Source organism: Pan troglodytes, chromosome 10 (genome assembly GCF_028858775.2).
Source record: "Pan troglodytes isolate AG18354 chromosome 10, NHGRI_mPanTro3-v2.0_pri, whole genome shotgun sequence".
NCBI lineage: Eukaryota > Metazoa > Chordata > Mammalia > Primates > Hominidae > Pan > Pan troglodytes.
Window position 1 is genome coordinate 92,785,817 of NC_072408.2, and position 26,836 is coordinate 92,812,652.

The 26,836-nt window shown below is 31.8% G+C and overlaps 1 protein-coding gene across 18 annotated transcripts in view; it reads right to left on the reverse strand.

The window, feature by feature from the left end:
- Positions 1 to 705: 705 nt before the first annotated feature.
- The window catches only part of MGAT4C (MGAT4 family member C), an 889,611-nt gene continuing 863,480 nt past the window's right edge, over positions 706 to 26,836 (reverse strand). For all 18 annotated transcript variants that reach the window (XM_054664568.2, XM_054664567.2, XM_016923940.4 and 15 more), the window contains one exon: positions 706 to 24,213. In XM_054664568.2, the coding sequence (XP_054520543.1) occupies positions 23,072 to 24,213 (1,142 nt within the window). In that variant the 3' untranslated portion in view covers positions 706 to 23,071. The remainder of the gene's footprint in view (positions 24,214 to 26,836) is intronic.

A 26,836-nucleotide genomic window follows, 5' to 3' on the forward strand; every position in this document is an offset into this window, starting at 1 on the left:
ATATATTTGTATGGTAGCTAGTTTTAATTAATTGGATTTGTTTTTCAAATTTGGACATAACCTTCAACATTGTGTGGAACACAGTGAGAAGTATAATGATTTTTTCCTGAAAACCCTGTCTTTTACTATGCAAACATGCAAGCATCAGATTTTTAATCAAACCAATTGGCTGCCATCTGTGACACTGGCAGAAAACTGAAAGTGTTGATTTATTTATTACTTGGTTTTGTTGAAAAAACTAGGTGACTCATTTATGCTAACATGGGAATCTGATTCTCAATAACTTCGGTGTTTTGTTTGTCCTTAGACAATAGAGATAATATATTCATTATGTTTCCATTTTAGTTACCCCAAGGTAAAATTTATAGAACTGTTGGACCAATTGAAAAACTTACTAAAATATGGTTTTGGGACACCTGTTGGGAACATTTACAGATCATTTTTTGGATTACATTTAGTCTTTAGAAAATATTTGATTCAATCAAACAGCATTACTTGGTATGGTGTAGAGAAAACAAAAATGTCATAACAATTTCAGTTTTCAGCCTGTCTTGTAAGATTTAACCCAAGCTACAGTGGGAAAACCACATAATTAGTCAGTAAATCATGAGCCCAAAGTCTATCCTCAACCAATCTAATCATGCACATGTGAAACAATATCAAAGACTAGAGAAACATAATTTATGACATGAGATTGAAGGTGACTCTGAATCAACAGAATTTTATTTTTCTTTTACCGTGGCCCAAGTAATGTTTGAAGTAACCTTGCTTGGGAAGCTTTGTTGAATTGACACAAACAAGCACAGAAATACACCAATAAGCACATACCAAAGTCAATTCTGAAATGAGTTACAAAACTGTTCAGTGGTGGTCTTCCTATTGTAACAGCTGATTTCATGGCTATGTGGAACCATTGGTTGGACACATAAAATGAGAGTATGTAGATGCGAGCCATTTGCTGCTGGCAAAGCTTTAGAAATATGTTATTATTTTGTTATTATCTATATTTCCTCATAGCAGCTCCTCTTAAAGACTGTTAGTCAGAACTCAGTTGTTCATAAAAGAAATAGTAATAACATGCTACCTGGGCTAGAAGCAGGAAGTTGAGGAAAGTTTATGTTTAATTTTTATTTTATTTTTTTTCATCTGTAAATAAAGTCATATTATTTGTGAAAGACCAAGGCCAAGGATCTTGCCCCTCATTCTATAATGAGGTCATCTCATATTATTTATTGCAAAAATCCCAGAAGTTAATTATATTTGGGTCTCATTGAAGGGCATGGGCCAGAGATATGCATACAGAAATTGTCCCTCTAGCCTTCCTTTTATGACATGCATGAACTCTAGCACTGGCTAGAAGGAAATTAATGGTTTGGGAGGTTGAGCAACAGACTTTGAGAGTTATTTTTAAGTATGCTACATATATCTGTTAGCTGTGAAGGAAGACAAAAATTGACCTTTATCCTACTATCCTCCTTCTAGCTATGGCTGAAGATAGCTCTGTTATGTCAAATAAAACCACAGATTTTCTTTTACTGTAGAGTTGAATAAGAAAGCAAAAAAAAAAAAAAAAAAAGAAAAAAAGAAAAAAATTCTATCAATCCTGAAAAGAGTGAATCTAGACAGATCATATGGTAAAAATACAAACTGAACTCCTTCAGCTAAGGGGTTAATCGGTCAGGGTAGTGCAGGTGGTGCATGCATTTAATAATAGTTTAAGATATTAAATAATTAAATAGGTAATGGGAACCACCTTTATTTATTGGCTTTTGTTGCTTTTTCTCCAAGAAAATTTGGAATGTTTTCACCTGACATAAATTATTTTACTTAGGTTATCTTTATTTGAGTGAGAGACTTGTCATTAATGTACAGCAAAATTTACAAGTCACCATTCTTCCAAATACAAGACTGAATTATTTACAGTTTTTTTAAGTGTTTTTGTGTGTGTGTGTGTGTGTTTGTTTGCTTGTTTTTGTTTTGAGACAGAGTCTTGCTCTGTTGTCCAGGCTGGAGTGCAGTGGCATAATCTCTGCTTACCAAAACCTCCGACTCCCAGATTCAAGTGATTATCCTGCCTCGGCCTCCTGAGTAGCTAGGACCACAGGCGTGCTCTACCACACTCAGATAATGTTTTGTATTTTTAGTAGAGGGGGAGTTTCACCTTGTTGGTCAGTCTGGTCTTGAGCTCCTGATTTCAGGAGTTCTTGGCCTCTCAAAGTACTGGGATTACAGGCATGAGCCACCACGCCTGGCCAGTTTTTAAAGTATTTCATACAGTGTAACTCTAGGCAGTCAGAAATACCTGTATCTCAAATTCATTTAACTTTTCAATGAATCAATCTTCTTATTTTCTCAGACATATGAATTATCATAATACTTTACATTGAGTCTCTATGGTTGACTATATGCTGTGAAGGAAGGACATAAATACATGTGAGGAAACAATTATTGATATTTTTAAACTAACTAGAAAGCACCAAGTTATTTGACTGTTAAATAAACAAAGTTAATTTTATCTACCTGTTCAGTAAGTGTTGGCAACTATGAATTAATCTTTGACAAATTCACTTACAACTAGCAATTTTAAAGACTTAAAGGTTAATTTTTATTATTAAAAGGGTATGATTATTTTTACTAAAATTAATAAAAAGATTAACTGTTACTAAATTAAAGCTCCTTCAAAAACATAAATGTATTCTTTAGAGAGTTAAAAAAAGTGGCAATAAAATACATTTTTAATTTAGTTAAGCTTACTTAACTAATGATCAAATAGATTAAGTTGTATAAAATTTTACAAACTTTATATTTTTGCATACACTTATCTTCCTGGCATTTTTGAAATAAAAAAAGTACAAGTGCATAGAGCAGAGGAGGCGATTCAGTTACTTCTGTTATGTTATTAAATCTCTGGTAACCACTATACAATACAGTACAATACAATACAATACAATACAATACAATTCAATACAATACATGTAGACTCAGCATCCAAACTTTATTTTACCTTCAAGTTCTACCTGATAAAGTGGTGGAATAAAGATGGTATTTTCCATAACTGTTTAATAATTATCACATGTTTTATACCCATTGCTTTGAAGAAGAAACCTTAAGCAACTAGAAATGTCAATCTAAAAGGCAGAAAAGCTGGAAAAATCTCATGAAGACTAGAAGATTTACACTCATAAGATCATGTAAATTTATTTGGATATGCTGAAAAAAGAGGGGGTATAAAATCTAAAGTTTGGTAAGTCTTTGCTTTACCCCTGTAAAGCAAAGCTTCAAGTTATAGATTTTTCTTTTTTCCTTTTCTCTTCCCCTTTCTCTCTCTCTCTCTTTTTTGTTTTTGCCATTTCTTCTCAGGAGCCCCTGCAATTTCAAACCTTGGAATTGAATTGGATTTGAGGAGGAAAACCCATATTCAGCTTTAATTCAAATGAATTTTACTACTTTAGACAAAGGTACAACACTCTATTCAAAAAAGTTATTGAAATCACATCTTTAAATCTGACACAGCCACTTGAATAAATAAGTTGTGTTATAGTTTCTTAGAGCAACCTCCGCTCATCTTTCACTCACCTTAACAATTTCTCACTGTTTTCTCCTTTTTTTAAAAAAAATTTTCTGCTTGCTGAAATCGAGATCAATATTCATTGTTTTCTTCTGGGTTAACTCTTTTTTATGTTAACTGAATCAATTTTGGCTTTGTTTCTTTATGAAATTACTTTTAGATAAAGTATTGATATTGTCATTTATCAATTTTATTATATGTCTTTTGCTTATTAAAGGATTAAAATCCACCTCTAAACTTATTTAGATCCAGGTCAGTTTTTTACTCCTCTGTAGAACTGTAAAGATAATATCCTATTCTCCTTTTCTTACGGTTTTATTGTGAAGATCTGTGCAAATAGCTATATAAAATGCAATTCGGTATTAAAGAAAATTGTTGCACTGACTACATTGATTAGAGTCTAATTTTTGGAAAGTATACTTCACCTTTTCAGTAATTTTATTTTTCGGTCTATGGTGCCCACATTGTGTCACCAGCCAGCCGTATGCAGACTTACAAAGGACTACCCACTAAGAATAAAAACATGATACAACTTGAAGAAATTTTCATCAAACGTCTTTGTCTTATCCCCTTGTTATACAGACAAAGATGACAAGGGCCGAAAAGGAAGTGATTTTCTCATTGAATAAGAGAATCCGAACTGGCATCGAGGATATCTAATTTTGGGATGAAAATTGAGAGAAGACAGAATTTCAAGTCTGAATTATGACTTCACTACTGTGTCGTCATTGGTAGAATAAGGATAACAATACTTAATACAGATTTGTGGTCTGAATCACATGAGAGACAGATGAAAAATGTAAAACAACAATTAGCATGTGACATGCTCTCAGCAAATCAATTAATCCTTCATTCTTTTTTTCTCCCCTTACTCCTTTGATTTTCAAACTAATTTGGATCATGATTATTGGCCTGTGTCCCACCCATTATTCACATATAGAATGGGTTGCATTATCCTCTCCTTGGAAATATCTTTCAAAGTGGGTAATGAGAAAACTACTTTGAAGACTGTGCTGAAGGAAATGATGGCATGAACAACTCTAGATAATTTTTGTTTATTTGGCTATAACGTGAATGGGCCCATACCATAAACTCCTATTAAGCTGAATCACCAAAAAAAATTTGATATGAAAGTCATACATTGAAAAAATTCACTCTTACCACTGATTTGATTGATACTGAGCCTGTAAGTATTTATTTATATGATGTTTGGCCCTTTATTTTATAAAACTACCCTTTACTTAAAATAAATCATTGTATTCACATAACTTTCCAGGGCACTATGCATTTTTAAACAAGACAGTCAACTTACTATTTAAAAAACAAAGTCATAGTCACCTAAATGACTTTCTGACTATAAATTTGAAAACAATATTCTCCTTGTAATATATGTGCCACCAGGGCAAGAATTACAAACTGGGAGCAGGTAAGAAAATTGTTGTTGACTCTCATTAGTATTCTAATTCTCCTTCAGTCAGATTTATAAAGTATGACCTATAGCATCCAACTCCATCATTTTCCAATCATTCTTGAGACTGTCAACTCTATGGGCATTGTTTAGCAGCCTCGAAACACTGAACTTTTTACAGTCTTATTGGAGAGAAAAACACATTAAATGATCAAATAATCTTTTATGAGCTCAGAAAAAAATGCCTAACATGAACATTTAAGCATCTTCTGTTTCTGTGATTCCCATTTTTGGAGAGTAAAAATTTAAGAAACAAAGGGAATGTGTCTGGGCTGGTACTAATAATATTGAGATTTTACAATTTAGGTTATAATCAAGATAATTATGTATATATATAAAATTATATACGGTATAGTTTCAACTTCTAATCTTTTATCATCCTCTACCACATAATTCCTCCTATATTCTCTTTTTCTGACTGTGGCCTAATACCTCAAGAATATTGTATATGCTTGTCACTATATAAACTTCACCCTAAGGAAATTTCTATGTTAGATACAATAAGAGCAACGGAAGAAAATGTATCAAAACACATCTCCAATTTATTTGAATTTTTTTGGCCTAACCTTGTTGGCATGAGAGTTCCCACTTTGTATTATAATAGGCAAATTGATACACACTTTTCATTTATTCTAAATAATAGATTAGCATAGTCAGGAGGCTTGGATTGGCAGCTATTAAATACAATTTGAAGCCATGGGATTTTATTAGGATTCTAAGGTTATTCTGTGATGATGGAACTTAATGATGTAAGAGTTAATTACCCATTGTCAAAAATCATTGCCCATCAAAGCAGTGAGACTGTGTGCTGTGTCCAGTTTTATTCATTTCTTTTGTGTATCTGAACAGGACATGTGGTAAACACAACAGTAGAATATACCTACAGTCCCCTTAGAAACTCTTAAATCTTCAATTTATAAAAGTCATCCTAAGACGTTAAAAATAACCTACGAAAGGATAGATTCCAATGTCAGTGGGTGAGATGTGCTCTAGCTAGTGTGCACGAAAGAGAACATGGAGTTAGAATAATTATTGTAGGACTGTAGATTGTCATCTCAAGATCAGTGTCAAATACATTCATTCATGTAGCATTTTCACATGCATTCTGGTCTAAATATCCCAACATATCTTTCGTTTTGAGATCTGCAGAACAAAGTCAATGTCTGAATTTAGAGACTAATTTGACCATTTTGATTCAAATGTCTAAAGGCTAAACCAGAGCAATTTACAACATCCAATGAAGTAAAATTATATAATTAATTAGAAAATAAAATATTAACAATAATTGAACATTGTTTACTTTTTTATCCTCACAACAATTCAACATGATATGTATGGTTATTACTAAATGTATTATACAAATCACATTTGTCAAATAAGGAATGGCTGAATTAAATGATTGAATGAAGGAGTGAAGGATGTAGATTGTTTAAGTACATTCAACTTGTAATGAACTGTAAACTTCACCCATAACATTATCAATATATCAGTGCTATCAACTACATTTTACATAGGATGAAAAAAATCATTATTTTTATTAATCCCAAGATATTTTATTTCATTATATAAATGAAATATTTTATGTTATAAAGACCTTTATTTTTGTTCCACTCATTAAATAACATGGTAAGACTGTTGTGTAATTGACTGAATAGTTAAGTCTAAATGGGTAAATAGCTGTTTATGTTAGTATTGCAGGGTAGCTATTTGATAATGAAATATACTTTTCTTACCTACTTGCAAAAAAAATTACATAAACAAGTATTTCATAGAGTTCAAACACTGATCTTTTTAAGTGGCAAATTGTCCAAAAGAATTTAATTAATATAAACAATAAATTCACTTAAACAACTATTTACATGCAAAAGTAATATTTTTATTGCCCATTTGGAAAATTGTTTTGCTTTCTGGTTTATAAGGAACTTTTACTAGTTTAATTATTTGGGTGCTTTAAATGTTTTTTGGAGGCTATTACAAAATCACATCCTAAAATTTTAAAATGGAAACATTATAATAATTGAATTTTTAATTCCTCATAAATATTTTAAAAGTACACATTGTTCCATGGCTTTTGCCTTTAGAATAAATACAACATTTTTATGTAGAAATATATTCTTGAAATGTAACTAGCACATAGTCAGTGTTTCTTAACCATTTTGGGGTCCTGAAACTTTTTGATAATGATGAAAGCACAGAGATGCTATCAAGAAAAATTTACCCACATAGGAACACACACACATACACACAGACACACACAGAGTTTGCTTATAAGCTCAGGAAGCTTAAAGATCTGCTGAAGATTATGCTTGGGTTTGCCACGAATCATAAATACCAAGTCAAATACCTTTGAATTTGATTCTTAACAAATCTTTGTGGCTGAGAAACCATGAGATTTCATTCTGGCATGTCCCCAGAATGTAATTATCAATGAACAATAGCCATTGAAAAAATCTGAACAGATATTATTGAGGCTCAAGTTTGTTTAATGGCACAGATAATATAATTCAAATCATGATCCCAGGGCTGATGAAGTCTTGTTGTAACGTGTAAATGGGGTGGGTGATGGGAGAGAGAAAACAAAATAATTATTTATGTTAAATCATACATAAACAGTAAAGCCAACACAATAAGTAAAATAAGAGAAAGAAGAATGCTTGGGAGGTCATATGTTTCAAATGTATGCATACACAAAAGAGTAAGCAACAGGATACTTCAAGAGTAAAATGGGAAAAAATCATATTGGGTAAATAGTATCACCCCAAAGTGATAGTCAAAAGTACCTATGTTTGCCTAGTTCTCAGATTACAACTATGATGATAATTTAGATAAATCAAACAAGCAGAAAACAAAACTATAGAAAAAAGTCAAAGTGACATAAAACAATTACTGGTGTTTCAATAGAAATAAACCCAACATCAGGATTTATCAAATATATGAAAAATTATGAAAGATTATAAAACACCAATGATTAGATTATGTTATAAAGACACTATGAAAAGATACAAAATGATATTCTTTTCATCTGTGGTTACTGCTAAAAAATTCTTTCATAGAAATTCTTGGATTTTGAAATTAGTTTAATTCCAAAATATTTTCTTTATTTTGCAAAAGTGTAATACAAATGTATAGGATATTTTTCTCTGTGGTTACGTAAGGATTTATTATCACATTGGCCACAGAACACATAGAATGTTAGTTTTGTAGAAAATTTTAGAGATTTTAATACCAGGATGAAATAATAGTATCATTCTATTTCAGGATCTTAAGCAACATTCCTAAGACTAGAACCTTATCTTGAAAAATTATGATTTTAAACCTAAGGGAATTCAGGTAAAAGAAATTGACTAGGTTAAGGCAAATACATCATGTTTACTGGTAAAGATAACATTATTTAAGGAAGGTAAGATACTCTTATCCTACATATACGCCAGAAAAATTGCTTCTCCTCTGAAAACTACAATTATTTTTGCCAAATATTGTAGCTTAGTTTTAAGTTTTTCTCGGCTGTTTCTTCTGACAGTTCTGTGGTAAAGAAGAAACATTATAGGAAGCATTTTTTTTTTTTTTTCCTACAGAGTCTGCCATATGGAGAAGTAGAATGAGAGGCCACCTAGGTAATGTGATTTATTAAAAGTTCTCCATCCCAAAATATATGTCCCATCTGTGGGCTAATGTCTGAAAGTCCTATGATTAAACTCACTTTTATGTAAGATAGTGAGGCCCCAGAGAGCCCTCGAGAAATGCAAATAGACTATTACTGACCTCCCTTGGATTATGATGAAAACCGTGGAGTCTTTCTATTCTCTGTCAAATGTGGAGGTCATGGATCCTTCTTGGCACCTAAGATTAAAACTCATAGAATGTGCTTTAACTTCTGTAGGCACATTTTCTTTCCAATTAGAGTGAGGTGTTGAATATTTATTTATTTGTTTATTTTTATTATACTTTAAGTTTTAGGGTACATGTGCATAACGTGCAGGTTTGTTACATATGTATACATGTACCATGTTGGTGTGCTGCATCTTAAGAGAAGACTATTTATAAAATTTATTGCTTGTAAGATTTGTTTTTTGATCTCTTACTATTATGAAAATCACGAACTTGGGAATAAGGACACTCTGGGCCCGGCGCGGTGGCTCACGCATGTAATCCCAGCACTTTGTGAGGCCGAGGCGGGCGGATCACGAGGTCAGGAGATCAAGAGCATCCTGGCTAACAAGGTGAAACCCCGTCTCTACTAAAAATACAAAAAATTAGCCGGGCGTGGTGGCGGGCGCCTGTAGTCCCAGCTACTCGGGAGGCTGAGGCAGGAGAATGGCGTGAACCCAGGAGGCGGAACTTGCAGTGAGCGGAGATAGTGCCACTGCACTCCAGCCTGGGCAAAAGAGCGAGACTCTGTCTCAAAAAAAAAAAAAAAAAAAAGGACACTCTGAACAATTGAACAAGACTACGCTGAAAGGCAGAGAAGAAGTAATTATGAACAAACTGTTTATGAAGTGATCAATTGAATTTGAAACAGAACTTTTCCTAGCTTCTAAATGATTAGAAATTTCAGCTTTGGTTTAACTTAAAAACTTACAATTGTCAATTCTGTCCAAGTCTCTGAGTCATGTACAGAACTCAAATTATTACATCATTTTTTCACTTATCTGTATTATTTCTCCATTTAAAAGTGGACAAATTTTTATACTATATCCTAATAATGATACAAGGTGACTTGTAGGACTCTGGATAGAAAGAGATGGCCCAGGATACAGAGGGCACTCCTTAAATAGCTGCCAAATAAATGACATTAAAAAATGTATAAAAAGGTATGTTAAGTAATTAAAAGTGTCAGGCATTATTTTCCTATTATGAGACATTTTATATTATGGTTATTCACTGTAATTGCATCCAAAATAATTCATAAAACATTTATTTTTGTACTATTATAAATCTAAACAATAATAACAAGATGGAGGAAAATGATACCATCTGATTTAATTATTAACTTGAAGGTCAGTTTCTACAACTTATTCTCATTTACCTTTATCTGATTTGGCCACAGTTTCTTACTTTCTCATATTTTGCTAAGCTTGTGGATGAAGCCGCATGTCTTTTTTTTTTTTTAACCTGGCATATAACACTGTCACTCTATTTAATTATTACCCATCATCTGCCTACTTTGAAACTTTGGAGGTTTTATAAAAATTATGAGTATTTAATCAAAGTTGTCTCTTTATCATTTGCCAGTGAAAATATAAAACCTGGCTGTTTTATTCTATTGTGCACTCTAATTACATAACCAAAATCTTTTTAAAAATTCTTAGTTCTTTTAGAAATACCATTTGACCCAGCCATCCCATTACTGGGTATATACCCAAAGGATTATAAATCATGCTTCTATAAAGACACATGCACACGTATGTTTATTGCGGCACTATTCACAATAGCAAAGACTTGGAACCAACCCAAATGTCCAACAATGATAGACTGGATTAAGAAAATGTGGCACATATACACCATGGAATACTATGCAGCCATAAAAAATGATGAGTTCATGTCCTTTGTAGGGACATGGATGAAGCTGGAAACCATCATTCTCAGCAAGCTATTGCAAGGACAAAAAAACCAAACACTGCATGTTCTCATAGGTGGGAAGTGAACATTGAGAACACATAGACACAGGAAGGGGAACATCACACTCTGGGCCTGTTGTGGGGTCGGGGGGGGGGAGGGATAGCATTAGGAGATATACCTAATGTTAAATGACGAGTTAATGGGTGCAGCACACCAACATGGCACATGTATACATATGTAACAAACCTGCAAGTTGTGCACATGTACCCTAAAACTTAAAGTATAATAAAAAAAAAATTCTTAGTTATTTGAAAATACAGTTTTTTTGAATTCACAAACTTGCAGGATGAAAAAAGTTATTAGTTCCTGAAGATATAATATTGATTTGTCTTTTTCTTATTTGATATCAGCTAGCAGTAAAATTGTGAACAAATCTGGTAAATCTTTTGGTGTTGCAGGTTCATAATCAGTTAATTGAGTGTATTCACTATAAATTGCTTTAATTAAGTGATGTTTGCCTAAGAACAAGTTTCATTTCATCTCATGAAAAAAATGTTACTTTTTGTATTAATCAGTGGAATGTTTAAAGAAAAAACTGGTTATCTTGAAGCTGTCAAATAATTATAAGAAATCTCTATACATTACGTTTTAAAATACATAAAACCCATAAATTCAAGCTTATTAGTTTTCATTTTCAGCAAGGTTTATAGAGAAAATAAGTAATACAAATTAGTTTTCTAGAAAATCTAATTTTATGCAGATAAAATCTGAAAATCATATGAGTCCAAGATGAAACTGATCTCAAATTATTATTTTGAGGTGTATCCATTTATTTAAAAAAGCCTCATTTTAGCTAGCAACACTACGTAGAAAAATATTTTAAATAAGACAGAGCATTAAAATAATGTATTCATTGATCTCATAAACAATAGATGATCAGATTTTAAAAAAGTGATTTTAATTAAATGGACATGTTTCTCTTTAGCCAGAAATGACTGAGAAATTTTGAGTTGGAATTGATATAGGGGAATCCTTGGAACTATGTGTGAATATGTGTGTGTGAATTATCTGTGTATATTTACATAATTTACACTATTCACAGTCCTTGTTTTTCTTGACTCAAATAGCTATCTCAAGTTTCGTACACTTTTTAGATCTCTATGTAAATACATTATTTCATTTGTGGAAATATATTGAGGCCTATATCAATAACCTCAAACCTTTTAAACACTTAGAGCAAGTCAATATGACTTGTTCTGTTTCAGCTATCTGAAATTTAAAAATTTGACAAATTTTTAAAGTACGCAGTTCTTGGAAAAAGAAAAACAAATAAATTGGAGATTTGGATCATATGGGCTATGACTAAATGAGACAAGGCATACATGCTGACATTTGAAGGATTTATGAAAAAAAGTCCACTGTGGAAAACTGATAGTTTTTCTCCTTCTTTCTTGAATATGTTTAGTTAATTTTATGGAAAGAGGAAGGCAGCTCAGTTTACAAACAGCAGTGGGTTGAAGGCAATGCTGTTTATATTCTTGAATTTCAATATCTACAAAGATGTCATCATTAGATTTTATGTGTTAAAAAGTGGATTTATAGTCTCTAATTAATAAGGTGCATATGTCAAGTCTCAGGAAAACAGATCACTTACGTAGTTCTCCAAAAACGAGAGTCCCAGATTCAATAGGAAGGCATGCAGAGTGTTCTCTATAAACCCAGCAAAACCATAAAAATTGACTGGAACTTTTATTTTTCAGTACAACAATAATAGTATTGAAATACCTAAAGGGCAGGAAGCAACACAGAATAATCTACGCCTGTCATCATGTTTTCTAATCTATAATCTTTCAAACTGGATAAATGGGAAGTTTTGGAATTTTACTGTGGTACAGTCTTAGTTGCTCCGTGGTTGTCAAATCTGTCTGCACATTAGGATCACTTAGGAAGAATTTTAAAAGTATGCTGATGCCTGGAAACTCCAGAACAGTTATGATAACTCTGAGCATGGAGCTCAGGAATGGGTGAAATTCTTCCCCAGAGATGTTAATGAACAGCCAGACTTAAAAACTAGTAATTTAGACAAGTGTGAGCAGAGGTTAATAATGTTGAGATGAACTGGGCTTAATATTTCACTAACAAGGTCAGAGTTTTGATGCATCACTTAACTCAAACTTTGAGATTCTTCATCACTGAAGTAGCAATAATAATAGTCATTTCTGTTTTAATACTTCATAGACTTGTAAGGATGTAATGTAGTGTTTCTAAAAGGAGTGAATGGACAATCTGCATCAGTGTTAACTAAAATACATTGAAAGTGCCAATTCCTAGATCTATCCTAGATTTACAGGGAAGAATTCAGTAGTCTGAAACACACATTTTCAATATATTGTAAAGATGATTCTTTTGCATGATGACTTGTTATAATCATTACTATAATAGGTAATGGAAGTACCGATTAGGAGAGTACCAAATACATATTAAACACTCAGTACATGTAAGCTATAGGCCAATAAACACAACTTTGGGGTTTACTGATGTTTTCCAACATCCGAAATAATAGCTGAAATTTAGAAACATAGTTAATCACACAAAAAATGTTGCATACATACTGTCTAACTACCAGTTTGGTATGTTTGGGGCTGGTGTTATGAAAGACTATTATATGATTAATACAAAGTTATAATTTTTGGAGGCTTTTAGTATACCCAGAGCCCATGAGTTTTTATTTTCTTTTTGGAATAAGAGAAATTAGGTTGTGTTTCAGTGAAATTACAGAAGCAAGTGTTTTAGATGTTCAAGTTTAAAAAATGAGAAAAAAATGTTTTACATGAAGAAACTAATTATTTAAATTCATTTTTCAACTATTTAATGTTATTTTAATATAGTCATATCATCCAGAAAATCCCATCTTAGACAAATGGGTTTTCAATAAATTATTATTGTAGTTAGGAGGCAATGTATAATAGTGATAAGGGGCATAGATTTTGAATTACACAAACCTGAAATCCAATGCTCTCTCTTTCATTTATTAGTTATGTGACCTTGGACAAGTTAGTAAAACCCTATTTTTCATACGCTCTTTAGCTTTTTTAATACCTCTTACCTTATATGGTTGTTTAATCTATTAAATAGAGAGTGAAATGAACATGAAACCTTCACACAGTGTCTCATAGTTGCTTGGAACATATTTATGTAGTAAGCATTGTTCTTGGCTGAGCTTACATTAAGTGATCTGTAAATTAGAAGTTATTTGTTATATTTGTTTCCTTTCCTTATTGCCCTAGATGCCTTTTCTCTGGACCTAGATAATTTAGTCTCACTCTGTGGCCTTTACCCTTCAATAAATATGGATTCTTAATATAATTTAGCTACATAATTCCTAAGGAAATATTAATTCATAAAGATTAATTGTCAAATGGAACGGAATATCTTTGCTAAGTCACACACATTGATTAAATTAGATAAAATTGTCATTTTCCATTGATTTTGTTTATATAAATAATATTGAATTATTTATATTCTTATTTATTCTAGTAGATTGACAGGCAGTTTTATTAAGAAATGAATCAAATGGTAAATTTTGAATCATCTGGTAAAAATGGACAAAATTTAGTTTTATCTTGTGGTCTGGAAATACACCCTAAATTATTGGGTCAAGTTAGTGAAAACTGTTAAATTGATTATGAACGTAGGCACATTACTTATAAATCCCCTTATGCTAACTTACAACTTGTGAATGTCTAGTGTTATCCAGCTATAATTCTTCTAAACATGTCTTGTAATTTTTAAGTTTGCATGAAAATAACTGCCATGCTGAGTATACTCATTTCAATAAATTATTTGTCCTGAGCATACTGTAAGAAATTTAGTAAAGTACTAATTGAATTTAGTGATTAGACTGTGATTAGACTATTACAAATTCACAGTGCTTGTACAATTCAGATATTATTTTGCTTTGAAGTCAAATAGAGGAACCTTAAATAATTTAAATAAAAATAATTAATGTTTTTATTAAAGTTTATACAGCAAGATAATAAATTCACTAATGTGAAATGTTGATATAGTATGTACAACTTGTTTCTTAAGTTACTAAAAATGTATTTTCCTACCTACATAATGTCAATCTCTATTGCTCCTAACACATGAGTGGCTAAAATTGCAAACTTAATCACATAAATAATGAGATTAAAGTTAAAATGAAAAAGTGGTATGAGGACTATTGTTTGTGTTAAGTGAAATTATACCTTGTAAAATTTCATATTATGAGAGCAATATGTAAATTTCATTGCAACAATGGTTATTCAATTTACTGATGAAAATCAGAAGAATGTTGAAAAATTAGTGCATTTATAATAAATTTAATTATTCATAAAAAATTAACATTGATATATATATTCATAAGGATAAAATAGATATCAAAATAATTAAACAAATTTCACTTTCTTCTTATAAAAGAAAATAATTTTTATGGTAACTAATAGTGCATCAGATCAACACTATTGGGCACCCACTTATTTGGTGGTACACTGAGTGAAAATATGTAGCTTTATCTACATTACCTTGGTTTGGACAACTGAAAAATTTGCTAGGAAACAAATATTACAAAATATGTTGTTAACTTTTCAAAGATGATCGGTTTAGATTGCTTTAACTTGAAGGACACTTATATTTTGTATCACTTTTATAGCAAACACATGACTCATCATTGCCCAAATCAATTGCCCAAATCAATTCAAACATCTCATTGTAGTTCATCCCATGGCAGAAAAGTGTTTATCCACTTAGTAAAATGGAAAACACTAGAGCTTCAGGTTTAATTTGAAATTTTAACTTCATTAAGAATAAACTTGACCTGTTTGTTCAAGTAAGTAAAAACACTAGATACGTACCAAAATTGTCTTTTGACCCTCTCAGGGAGTCAAGTTTTGATTTGCTTGAATGCAAGCAAGTCGAGCTATGGTAATTTGCAATGCTGACAGGAAAGAAGAACTTGCTTGAGGCAAAATCATGAAGTACAACTTTTCCTCTGCATCCTTTTACCTCATGTTTGTAACATTTCCCCTGTTGTTATTTTTACACATCTGGATGCTCAGAAAGGCCTCCTTACCACAATAATTGAAAGGAGTACTTTCAATTATAGTCAGAATTGAATGAGAGATAGGTTGTTGGGAATATTCAGGGTGAATGTGTCTTTTCTACTTTGACTATATTTACCATTGACTACAGTAACTCAGCAGAAAGTTAGAGGGCAGAATACATACATTGGTTTATGGATTTAACGAAAATATCCCCAACCATTACATTACAGACAATTCATATATATGTCTTGAAAATCTTGACAATTTGTCACAAATTTTCTAAATGTTTTTCCAAAAATAGTTGGTTCTTGTAAGTGATTTTGATCATGACTGATTACCAAATTATGGTAGGTAAAGATGCCACATGCAACAGAAAATGTGTCTAATTATGTTTGTTTTAGAGCTTAAGAAATGTTAAGAAGAGAAGTTACAACTGCATTAATAGGATTTTAATTTTTATTCAATATGGAAAACATTTATTATGTACTTCTACACACAGCTAAGCTTATAGATATTTTCATTTAAAGAAAAACTATTTGTTCATTTTATTAGCAGATATCAAATGCCCTTTTGAAAATTGAGACTGATTTCTAAAACAAAAAAAAGACTTTAGGAGGTTTAATTATTTTTAATATATTGCTTCTTTATTAAAAAAAGATACAATCCTTCAATGTCATTCAACAGTATTAATTGTTAAAGTGTGGGATATAGTTTACATTACCGAGTTTATTTTCTAAGGGTAGTGAATAGCTCCTGACAACTACTGATATCGTCACATGGTCCTTTAGTGACCAAAAATGCACAGTTGTAAGAATGCAAGTGTTACTTGTATTGAAAACCAGATTACATTAAAGGATAGACAATTATGATAAAGGATCTGAGATAATTGGACAATTATGATAAAGGATCTGAGATAATTATTCTAACTTTTTGGAACTATACTTTCACTCATTGATGAAGTAAGTAACAACGTGGAATAACAAAGTTTAAGTGTGGCAGAAAATACATACATATGTTTAAAAGTAGGGAAAATTTTATCAATTATTAAAGATGGAAAAAATAGGACTATGTCAAATAGTTAAACAAATGTGGGGTATTTTATGGAGAAAAGAGGCATGTACTACCTTAAACATTTTCCAATTGGAACATACTATAGACAAAACTGACAGATTATTATTCAATGAGAAACCTGACTCAGATGAAGTTACAAAAAAAGTACTTTTTAAATGTCTAGTTTCTAATAGAGTTAGAGCTTTGTTGATTATGTGGAACTGCCACATATCTCTGTGCCATACTTTCGGTACCTTCATAATAAACGGTAAAGTGAGGGAAAGGTTGGAAGAGACAAATCCCTACGTCTCTTCCAGAACTTTGAGTGCACTATAAATTAAATATTTAAAATATTTTTGCAATAGTTAGCTTTCAATTATGAACACTCTCAGCCTCTATTGCTTTATATATGCATTTATTTTGGTAATTTTTATACATCAAAACTATAATTACCTGTATTTGGGCAGAATGATTTAGGTTATGCCAGCTATTGTGGTTAAAGTTGTAGTAACCTACAGTACATTGAAATTATAGACTAAGGTTCTGAATATTGGTAACTCACTGTTGTTGTGCACCTTTAAACAACTCTTAAATAAAGTAATGATTCTCTTTATATTAAATTTAATGTATGTGTGCCTCATGGAAATTTGTATTTTATAGAAAAATATTGAATATTTTATTATTATGTCTTTGGCTCACCTACTTTAAGGAGATGGCTACTTAGGGTACTTTTTAATCCAATATAAGGTGAAAATTTGATCATGCCATATTCTTAATTTAATTGTACTTCTATGGTCATATACAATTTACCTATCACTTTCTCACATAATCAATTTAACTTTTTGGTAAATCTTCCAAGAGAGCATCTAGACAGAGTGAAATGAAAGCTGAAACAACAGTCAAATCAAAAACTGCTTTGGTCTCAAATCCATGTTTTTCAGAAAAGATATTCAGATCCAGTTATCTGGCAAATGGTCTCAAACATACATTTCAATTTCAATGTTAAAAATAGGATATTAAACATCTCAGAAAATATTGGGATTATTGAAGCAAATTCTACCCTGGACTTGGGGTAAATGTGATGAACAGATTAATGAGGTGGAAGGGACTAGAACTTTGGGAAAGTGCAACCTTGTTATCTTAATATTTTTATAGCTTAGAAAGAGAATGCTATGCAACTCATAGTTTGATCTTTTAATGTTAAAGAATTCAAATAAAAACTATAAACCTGAAACTCTAAAAGAAAAATTCTGTTTTGAGAGAGATGGCCTTCTCTAGTACACTTTTAATAAATTTAAAGTATCTAAAAGGATGCACAAAGATCTCTAATGTGCTGTGATTTTCAAAGGATGTCATGTATAAAAGATGTGAGTGAGAACATGAAAGCAAAAGCAAGTTCAGAAGAGGAACACAACCAGGAGGACAGTGTGTCAGGAAAATCCAAGAATAAGTGGAGGTGTAAAGGCTAAAAAATAATGCAAATGGTGCATATCCTTCTGTCTTTCTCTCATACACACAGACACACTTACACAACACATATACAAATACATACATGTATATACGTATATATATACACAAATATACACACATTCACATAATATTCAAGTATGTATACATATATACACATATGTACATACACATATGTATATATACATACACACAGATTGAGAGATTAACCATATGTAGATACACACATGCACATATGCAATAATGAAATCATTTCAAAGCATGCCAAAAAGTAATAAAAGATATATCCTCTGTTTGGGATAAATAAAAAAAAAGTTTAAAAGCAAACAAAAAATAAATGGCAATAACTAATCACATTGAATTTTGTTATGGCCTTTTTCTTCCTAAAAAGAATAACCCCAATCTGAACAAAGAAATTCAAAGTAATGGAAAACTCAACAATGAAACTCAAAGTAGACTAGCAGATAAGATACCTATTTCAAACATCACTGCCAAGGTAATTTATAGGTCAGTGCATTGATAACTTTTGCCAATGATAGAAAAGATGCCAGAGAACCGGACCCTGACATTAACAAAAAAAAAGTAAAAAGATTCTGAAGACTGCATTTCTGAGCTTAAGGTAGATTCTAAACAACATCTTAGAAACTAGGAAATGACTTTATGTTTCTTTGTTTTTCAATGTAAATGGATCAAGGTTTCTTAAAACAGAAATGAATATTATTATTTGTGATGAGAGCACCAGGGGCAATTTTGATATTTTTGATAAGGTTTCTAGAGTAATAAATTAGAATGACAGGAATATATATTGATTTTAGGAAAGTGTCTATATAATTCCACATGATATTCTCTGGACAAAATATGAAAAGGTAGGCTGAATAACATTTTTAAAGGGCAGTAAATTTTATAATTGTTATTGATTACGATGAAGGCCTCTGGTAATGTTTTCCAGGGTCATATCCTGTTACATATACGTGACATGGATAAAAAGGAAACAAATATTTATTGTGTGCCTAGTTTATGTTATCTCAATTCCAGCTCTACAAGGAGCTACAAGGTAAAATTGCTACCTTTAAAAACATATGAGGTAAAATTATTCCTATTCACAGATGTAGAAACTGAGTTTCAAGAAGGTTAAGTAAATTTCCTCATATTGGGAGGCTGGTAATGCAGAACTGGGTGTTAAAATCAAGTCTGTATGAACCTTCTGTTTTGTCTCCCATGAAGACAAAAGGCATGCATATAAAATTTGTTGAAACACAAAGCTGAGGAGGCATAATAAGACGTGGAATGACAGAAGCAAGATCTAGAAAGTTTGGGATCATGAATCAAAAGAAACAGGATAAAATTATCCTAAAATTAATATTAAATCTCACAAGAAAACCCCCAAAATCAGTTGAATTTGTACAAAACGGTAAATCATTTTATCAGTAGATCCCATAATAAATATTATAAAGTTTAAGCGTGAGCTCTATTACTCAGTAATATGATGCCATTACTGTGTTGATGGATGTATTGTCAAGGAAAAAGAAGAGAATTACACACTGTTTCCTTCAATTGTTAGATGGCACTGGATGTAGTGTTTTCAATGTTAATCCTGGTATCATGTTCTTTGCCATAAACTTGTTGACAAATTGGCAAATATTGACATGAAATATGCCAATATTTGAGCATCTAAAAATGTAGGTACTTTCCATACCACATCATATATTATAATTTGCAAATGTTTGTTTCATTTATATATAATTATTATACAGAACAGTTTTTCTATGATAGCATTATAAAAATTCCCAGAGAATACTGGCCTAGTAAGAAATGGAATGTTCACAACTCATAGTGTAGCTGTATGAAAGAAATAGATCTAAATGACAGGTTGGTTTCCAAATTATCTTTTCATACCTGGAAAATATCTACTTTATAAATAGCACAAAGTTACAGTTTTCAATGAATATGAAAAAGTTCTTGCATTAACATGTTTTATGTATCTTTTATATCCACATTTGTGATTGCCACTAAAATGTGTATTTTCTAAATTTCATTGTGCTTTTACAAGATATTTTTTTCTTTGATGTCCATAACTGCTGAAAAGGCTCCCCTAAGGAGAATTTTAAAAGTAAGTAAGGTTTTTAGTCAGCTTAAATTATACAATTCTGAGGCATTATTTAAGGTGCATACTATATTTTTTGCTTGAAACCTGTCAGCATTTTATTTGTATGGCAATTAAATGACTCAACCATTCATGTCTCATGCCAGTCTTTTTCAATTGTTATTTTTAACAAAGAAAATTATATATATATGTATTATATATATGTATATATATATAAACTTCCAGCAAAAATGTTTAAAAATAGCAAATAGTTTGAGTGTAGTTAAACCTAATAACTGTACTTTTGTTTCTATGCCTCTGAGACAAGATTACTAGACCCTTATTCAAAGTTTCTAAATATAGGAAATAGAACATTGGGCCATGCTAAAAAAAATTGTTCAGATTTTCTTTTGAAAGAGAATAGTTATTTTTCCTCTTGACCTCTAATGAAGATGCTTTATTTGTCAAGGTGTTTTCCTTAGAAAATTGACCCAGTGTCAACTGTAAAGAAAACATAGAGGATCCTTGGATGATTGACCAACTTATCCAAACAGGTTTAGTAAAGAGAGGATATAAAGATAAAATGTGAAATGACCTCTCTGAGTCACATTTGTTTTCATAATTTCCTAGCAAACATCCAACTTCACTGCTACCCTCAGCAATGTTTCTTGAAACATTTTTAAGACATTGATAGACACCAATAGCTGATCTTTAGAAACCCATTCCCAGAAGAATACATAAGGGGTTACAACTCATTTCAGGGAGTCTGTCTAGCTCTTGATATTACATGTCTTTGGCATACAATTGTGTACCTTTTATCATTGACAGTGAAGAAAATAATGCCATTCGTAACTTCTGAGATATACACACAATACTATCAACTAGCCGGTTAATAAAAGAAAAATAAAGAAAATAGAACATTTTTAGGTGTCTGGCAAGTATCCTCTAAATCAAGGTAAAGATAATAATTTAGTGGCAGTGTTCATATTTTCCTATGACTGTAAGATTTAGGTGCCTCACAAAATATTAATATTTAGCCTCTTATGAAAGGTTCGTTTTTCTTCTAACACTTTAGTAGCTGAATACAAAGAAAATACACAACAGCTGTTTATAAATGAAATAAAAAGTTTCCATTTTTTATCTGAGTTTCTCATTTATTTGCAGAGAACGAATAAAATAAAAATATCCTAGTGTTGTTTGGACCACAGCATACCAGTAAATCTTAAGGATTGTGTTTCAGTATGAAAAGGAAGAGCAGGAAGATTTCCTCATTCTGTCTTACTAGCAAAAGTCTAGCCTTCACACACACACACACACACACACACACGCACACACACAGTCATCTATATGAACACATACTTGAGTTTCTTAAACATATATGAAGCACCTTCCATTTCCCTTTATAATAAATCCCTTAGTTTTTGCTGTTCATTAAAAAACAAAAAGGAAGAGACAAGCTCAGGACATTCTGAAAACCAATGTCTTTGGGACACACTAAGGTGTCCTGAATTACTTTAACGGACACATTGTAAAGACACCCTCTCCAATCCCTATTAGGAAAAGTTCAGTCAAGTTTGCTTACTATTTGGGTGCTTATACCAAAAAAGCATCATTTAGGACATTATTTAGGATAATATTATTTATGCAAGAATTGTACCACCTATTTCCAGATGGTATAACTTATTATCTGACAGTCATGTAGCAAATAGAACACAGAAAGCATAAATCTGTCAGGAGAAATCATATGAGAAAAAGAGCATTGTCTGGTTATCAGAATATCAGATCTCTCATTCTGGCCTTGCTAGGAAATAGATCTTTGATTCTAGAAAAGTCAACTAATTTCTATGGTTCTTACTTTTCTCCTTTATAATATACCCATTTAAATTCCAAAAAAGTATATGATAAATCACAATAATTTCAATCACATGGATTTTAATACAAAATGTATAAAATCAATTTCCAAAAATTTTCTGCATATACTGAAAATGTCTGTACGAATGAGCTAACTACTATAGGCCTTCCCTAATTTATTCTATTAAATGTGGGTACTCAATGTAACCTGAAAATATTGAGCTTAACTATTCTTTTTTTTTTCAAAAGGGAAACTTGAAAAAGACTGCTTCCCCCAGAAAATTTATCAACAACAGGTGCTCAATTAAATGTTTTTAAACAATGAACAATGTCCCCTTTCATATAAATAATCAGGGGAGAGATATTTTTAAGTCTTTTTTTTCTTTTTCCATAGTGTCACCTACACAAAAAATTATGTAAAGACACCACTTCTATGAGGAGGTATTCATTGTAGATGTACAGAAGTCAATGGAAACTTAAGTTTACAGAAAAAATAAACCAGATTATCATTCCACCCAACTGTATATTCCCACAGCTGCTTAATAAAAGCTATCTGATGATATAATGAATTATCAATTCTTGAGGAAGTATATACAGTTGGTGACTATTTTTCAAAAATCATCATCCAACAAACTAATTTTTTTCATTTAAAATCTTTCATATTACCCTTTTGACAATCAGTTGAAATTTTAAAACTACGAACATTTAAAAATATAAATGAAAGTAGCATTAGCTATAGACTGATATTCAACTTCAGACGTTAAAATAAATACAAGTGTGTATTAAGAGTAAAATTATGTCAACAATGTATAAATGAAAACTGCCAATGTAATTAATGTTTCTTTTAACATATCCCATCCATTGCTTTCCCTCCAAAAGACAAAGGTAGCAAAAGAGGAAGCAGGAAGACCTGCTTCAGAAACTGAACATACTGATTTAATTGGCTAAGAAGTCCAAATGCTAATACTCCTAATAATTAGCCATTCCTTTTGTGTTTTGGTGACATATATCCTCATACAATGTATATCAAATGGAATTTTTTGATTTACACCTGACATTTCAAAGTTTCCATTTTTGAATTCTCCTAGTCTTAAGTAAGTAGAACATTGTCTCCTTTGTTTGCTAGGCATAACGTTTTCCCCAACATCTAGGGCTCCATGATGCAAAATATCATTTTGCCGATCTTCTGTTCCAGTATTTACTTTAATTTTTTTTATTATAATTGGATTTTCAAATACAATCACAAAAACATCTCCTGTTGAAGGTGGTTTCCCCCAAAAGTACTCGTCAACACTACTGTAAGCCTTGCTTGCTTCATAATTTTCAAACACATTCATGTTGGTGTACAGACTTGCAGGGGGGTTATCAGGAATGTCAAATGACTCCTCTTCAAAATCATCATCCTTCAGCTTATTCTCCGTCCCTTTGTATGATGAATAATAGCCCATGTGCTGAAAGAGAGATGGTTTAAAACGGATCACATTTTTCTGAGCCAAGAGACCACGGAAATGAGTCAATAGCCAATCACAAGGCATTTCTTGATAAAACATTAATAAAAAATGGGCTAAACGTGGGAGATCATGAGAATGATAGAGTTTACCAATGTAGCCAAGCTTAGAGAATTCAAGAGTTACCCAGTAAGTTCCTTCTAGGGATGCAATGACTTTCTTGATGGCAGTTAAGAAATTTTTTGAACATCGAACATCATCTTCAAGCATTACATAATAGTCTGAAGTATTGGCACAAAAATTAAGCAGAAAAGCATAATCTACATTTTGCTTGGAACGAAATTTGACTCTATCTTCTGGATCATTGTAATTTCTTTTAAGGCCATCTAGGATTGGGTAATACTCCTCTGGAGCATGTATAACCATTAATCTTCCTGCAATAATATGGTGCGCAAATTTCTGTGTAATATCCTGGACCATGGCATCACGCCAGGAAGAATTAAAGTCTGCTAGGTGAACCACCACTGAAATTTCCTTCAGCTCTTCATAGCTGGATTGCTCAAAAATTGACTTAATTGTCTCAAGTAAATAGTTTCCTTTTTTTCGCTTTACTGAAGAAAGTCCAATTGTAAGATACCCTGCAAAAAAGAATTCAGAAGCAATACAAATGTGAACTAGAAATACGGAAAAAGAAAAAGAGAGAAGATATTTATTCCTTAGACTTGCTACTTACTACATATTAAGTAAATCTAGTAAATGACTATGCACAGAACATTTTATGATTAAAGTAATAAGCTAAATATATAAAGGCTGTAAGTGCTTAATACATAATTTATATTTTCTATGAAAAATAAATAGCATCTTAATCACAGTAATGTATGAGCCCTATTGCTGTGAACATTTACTGATGAAATTCTAAAAACATGGTTTAAAGTGTTCTGCAGCTTAATATTCTCATATACGCCCATTAGAGAAGGTAGACAGGTATTTAGATAACATACAAGTTACTTTTTAAAGATAAAGTAAAAAAAATGCTTTTTCTCTTTTGCAAAAAGAGAAGGGCATTCACAGTTAAGGCTGACAAACTAGTTTCAAATGATACAAAAGAAAAATAAGGGTAAGTAAGTCTTTCAATCATCTTTAAATTTTTTATAGAACACATCACATATTTTCAGTTTTCTTTTTTTTGCTGTCATTATGTTGTACTAGAATTCATAATTGGACTTCACAATTTTATCTTGAAATGTACCTAGTATATTAATTAGAAAGCAAACAATATTATAAGACACATTCAAAAAACTTTAATGCTACATTGTTCCAAGACATAAGCACCACTTTAAAAAATTTTGAAACACACTTTATAGTAATTTTGCCTGAATAACTTTTTATTCAGACATTTATAATCTAAAATTAGGAATTAGATATGTTTAGAGAATAAAATAAAACCCTGAGAAAAGACAGCTCACCTCTGAGAAGGGTTAGAGGTCTTTCTATTGAAATATTTTCACTTTTTAAAGCTCATTCTGATATTAATCAGAATTGAATAACATTTCTAAGCCACTATTTAGAAAATGGGGAAATCTATATACAAGATCATCGTTTTAATATAGCACCTGTATAATGCGGTTTGTATGATATTGAAAAAAGCCCCATTCCAAAAACAGTTTGTCAGAGAGGTTGTGATTTACACATTTCGTTTAAATACCTTGGCTTACAACTCAGACTTCTTTTGAAACACAATATGTTATCTAGTACCATTAAACTTGAAGCCACCAAACTTCATTAATAATAGCCAATGCTTATGGAATGCTGTCTACATAAGAGGCAGGAGTTTGGGCATTTTATCTGTAATATGCATCTTAAATGTTCAAAACGGTCTTTTGGGATAGGTTTGCTATTACCATCATTCTGCTTTACAGATAGGGACACTAAGTCACGGTGAGATGAGGTGACTCATGCAAGGTGGTACACTTAGTAGGTGACGCTGCAACAGGATTCAAACTGTCTCACTCTTTTATCCTCTGTGTTACATTGCCTCTGGTAGAAAGCAGTTGGCATGTGTGCCAATAAACATTAGTAAATTTAGCATGGGAAAAGGGAATCAGTAATGTTCCAGCAAAGGTGGTGTAACAGAGATGAAAAATGAATGGCAGTCTTAGACAATTAGAAAGAAGCCTAAGAACAGTAGACATTTCAAATGGTAGAATGAAAGGAAATGAGATATAAAGAAATCTAAATTAATTTAATAATTTCCTCAACCTAGTGATAACAAATACACTCACATAAACAAGTCTTAAAAGAGAGGTCAATTTTTGTGATCTTCACATAATTTACTAAGATCATGATAGCACTGTATTTTATTCTAAGATTCATGGTTTTTTTGCTTTTGTTTTTGTTTTTTTGAAATGGAGTCTTCCTCTGTTGCCCAGGCTGGAATGCAGTGGCGCGAACTCAGCTCACTGCAGCCTCCACCTCCCAGGTTCAGGCGATTCTCGTGCCTTGGCCTCCTTGGCCTCCTCAGCCTGCTGAGTAGCTGGAATTACAGGTGTACACGACCATGCCTGGTTAATTTTTGTACTTTTAGTAGAGAAGGGGTTTCACCATGTTGGCCAGGCTTGTCTTGAACACCTGGCCTCAAGTGATACACTTGCCTTGGCCTCCCAAAGTGCTGGGTTACAGGCATGAGCCACCAAACCCAGCCTAAGATTTATATTTTACACATTGAAACATTTAAAAATCAGGCTGCATACTAAAATCAATAGCGTTATAATTAAGATTGGTAATGCTTATACTTTCTTAGTGGTATGCTAATTAGATAATGGTACTTTTTGTAAGCTATGGTGTCTTAGAAATATAGTATGTTACTTCTTGGCTCCAAATATATTTTTTTTAACTGACTGTAGTGTGTTGAATAGTTTCCTCCAAAAATTCATGTCTACTTGGAACCTCAGAATGTAATTTTATTAGTAAATTTGATCTTTGCAGATATAATTAGTTAAGGATCTTGAGCTGTAATAATTCTGGATTTAGATGTGGACCATAAATTCAATAACTTGTGTCCTTATAAAAAGAGGAAAAGACACAGAAAGACAAAGAGAAGAAGGCCATTGATGATGGAGGCAGGAATTGGAGTGATGCTCCAAAGTCAAAGAGTACCAGAAGCAAAGTCACCAGAAGCTGAAAGAGGCAAGGATTCTCCCTTAGAACTTTCAGAGGGAGTGGGGACCTGCCAGCACCTTGATTTCAACCTCTGGCTTCCAG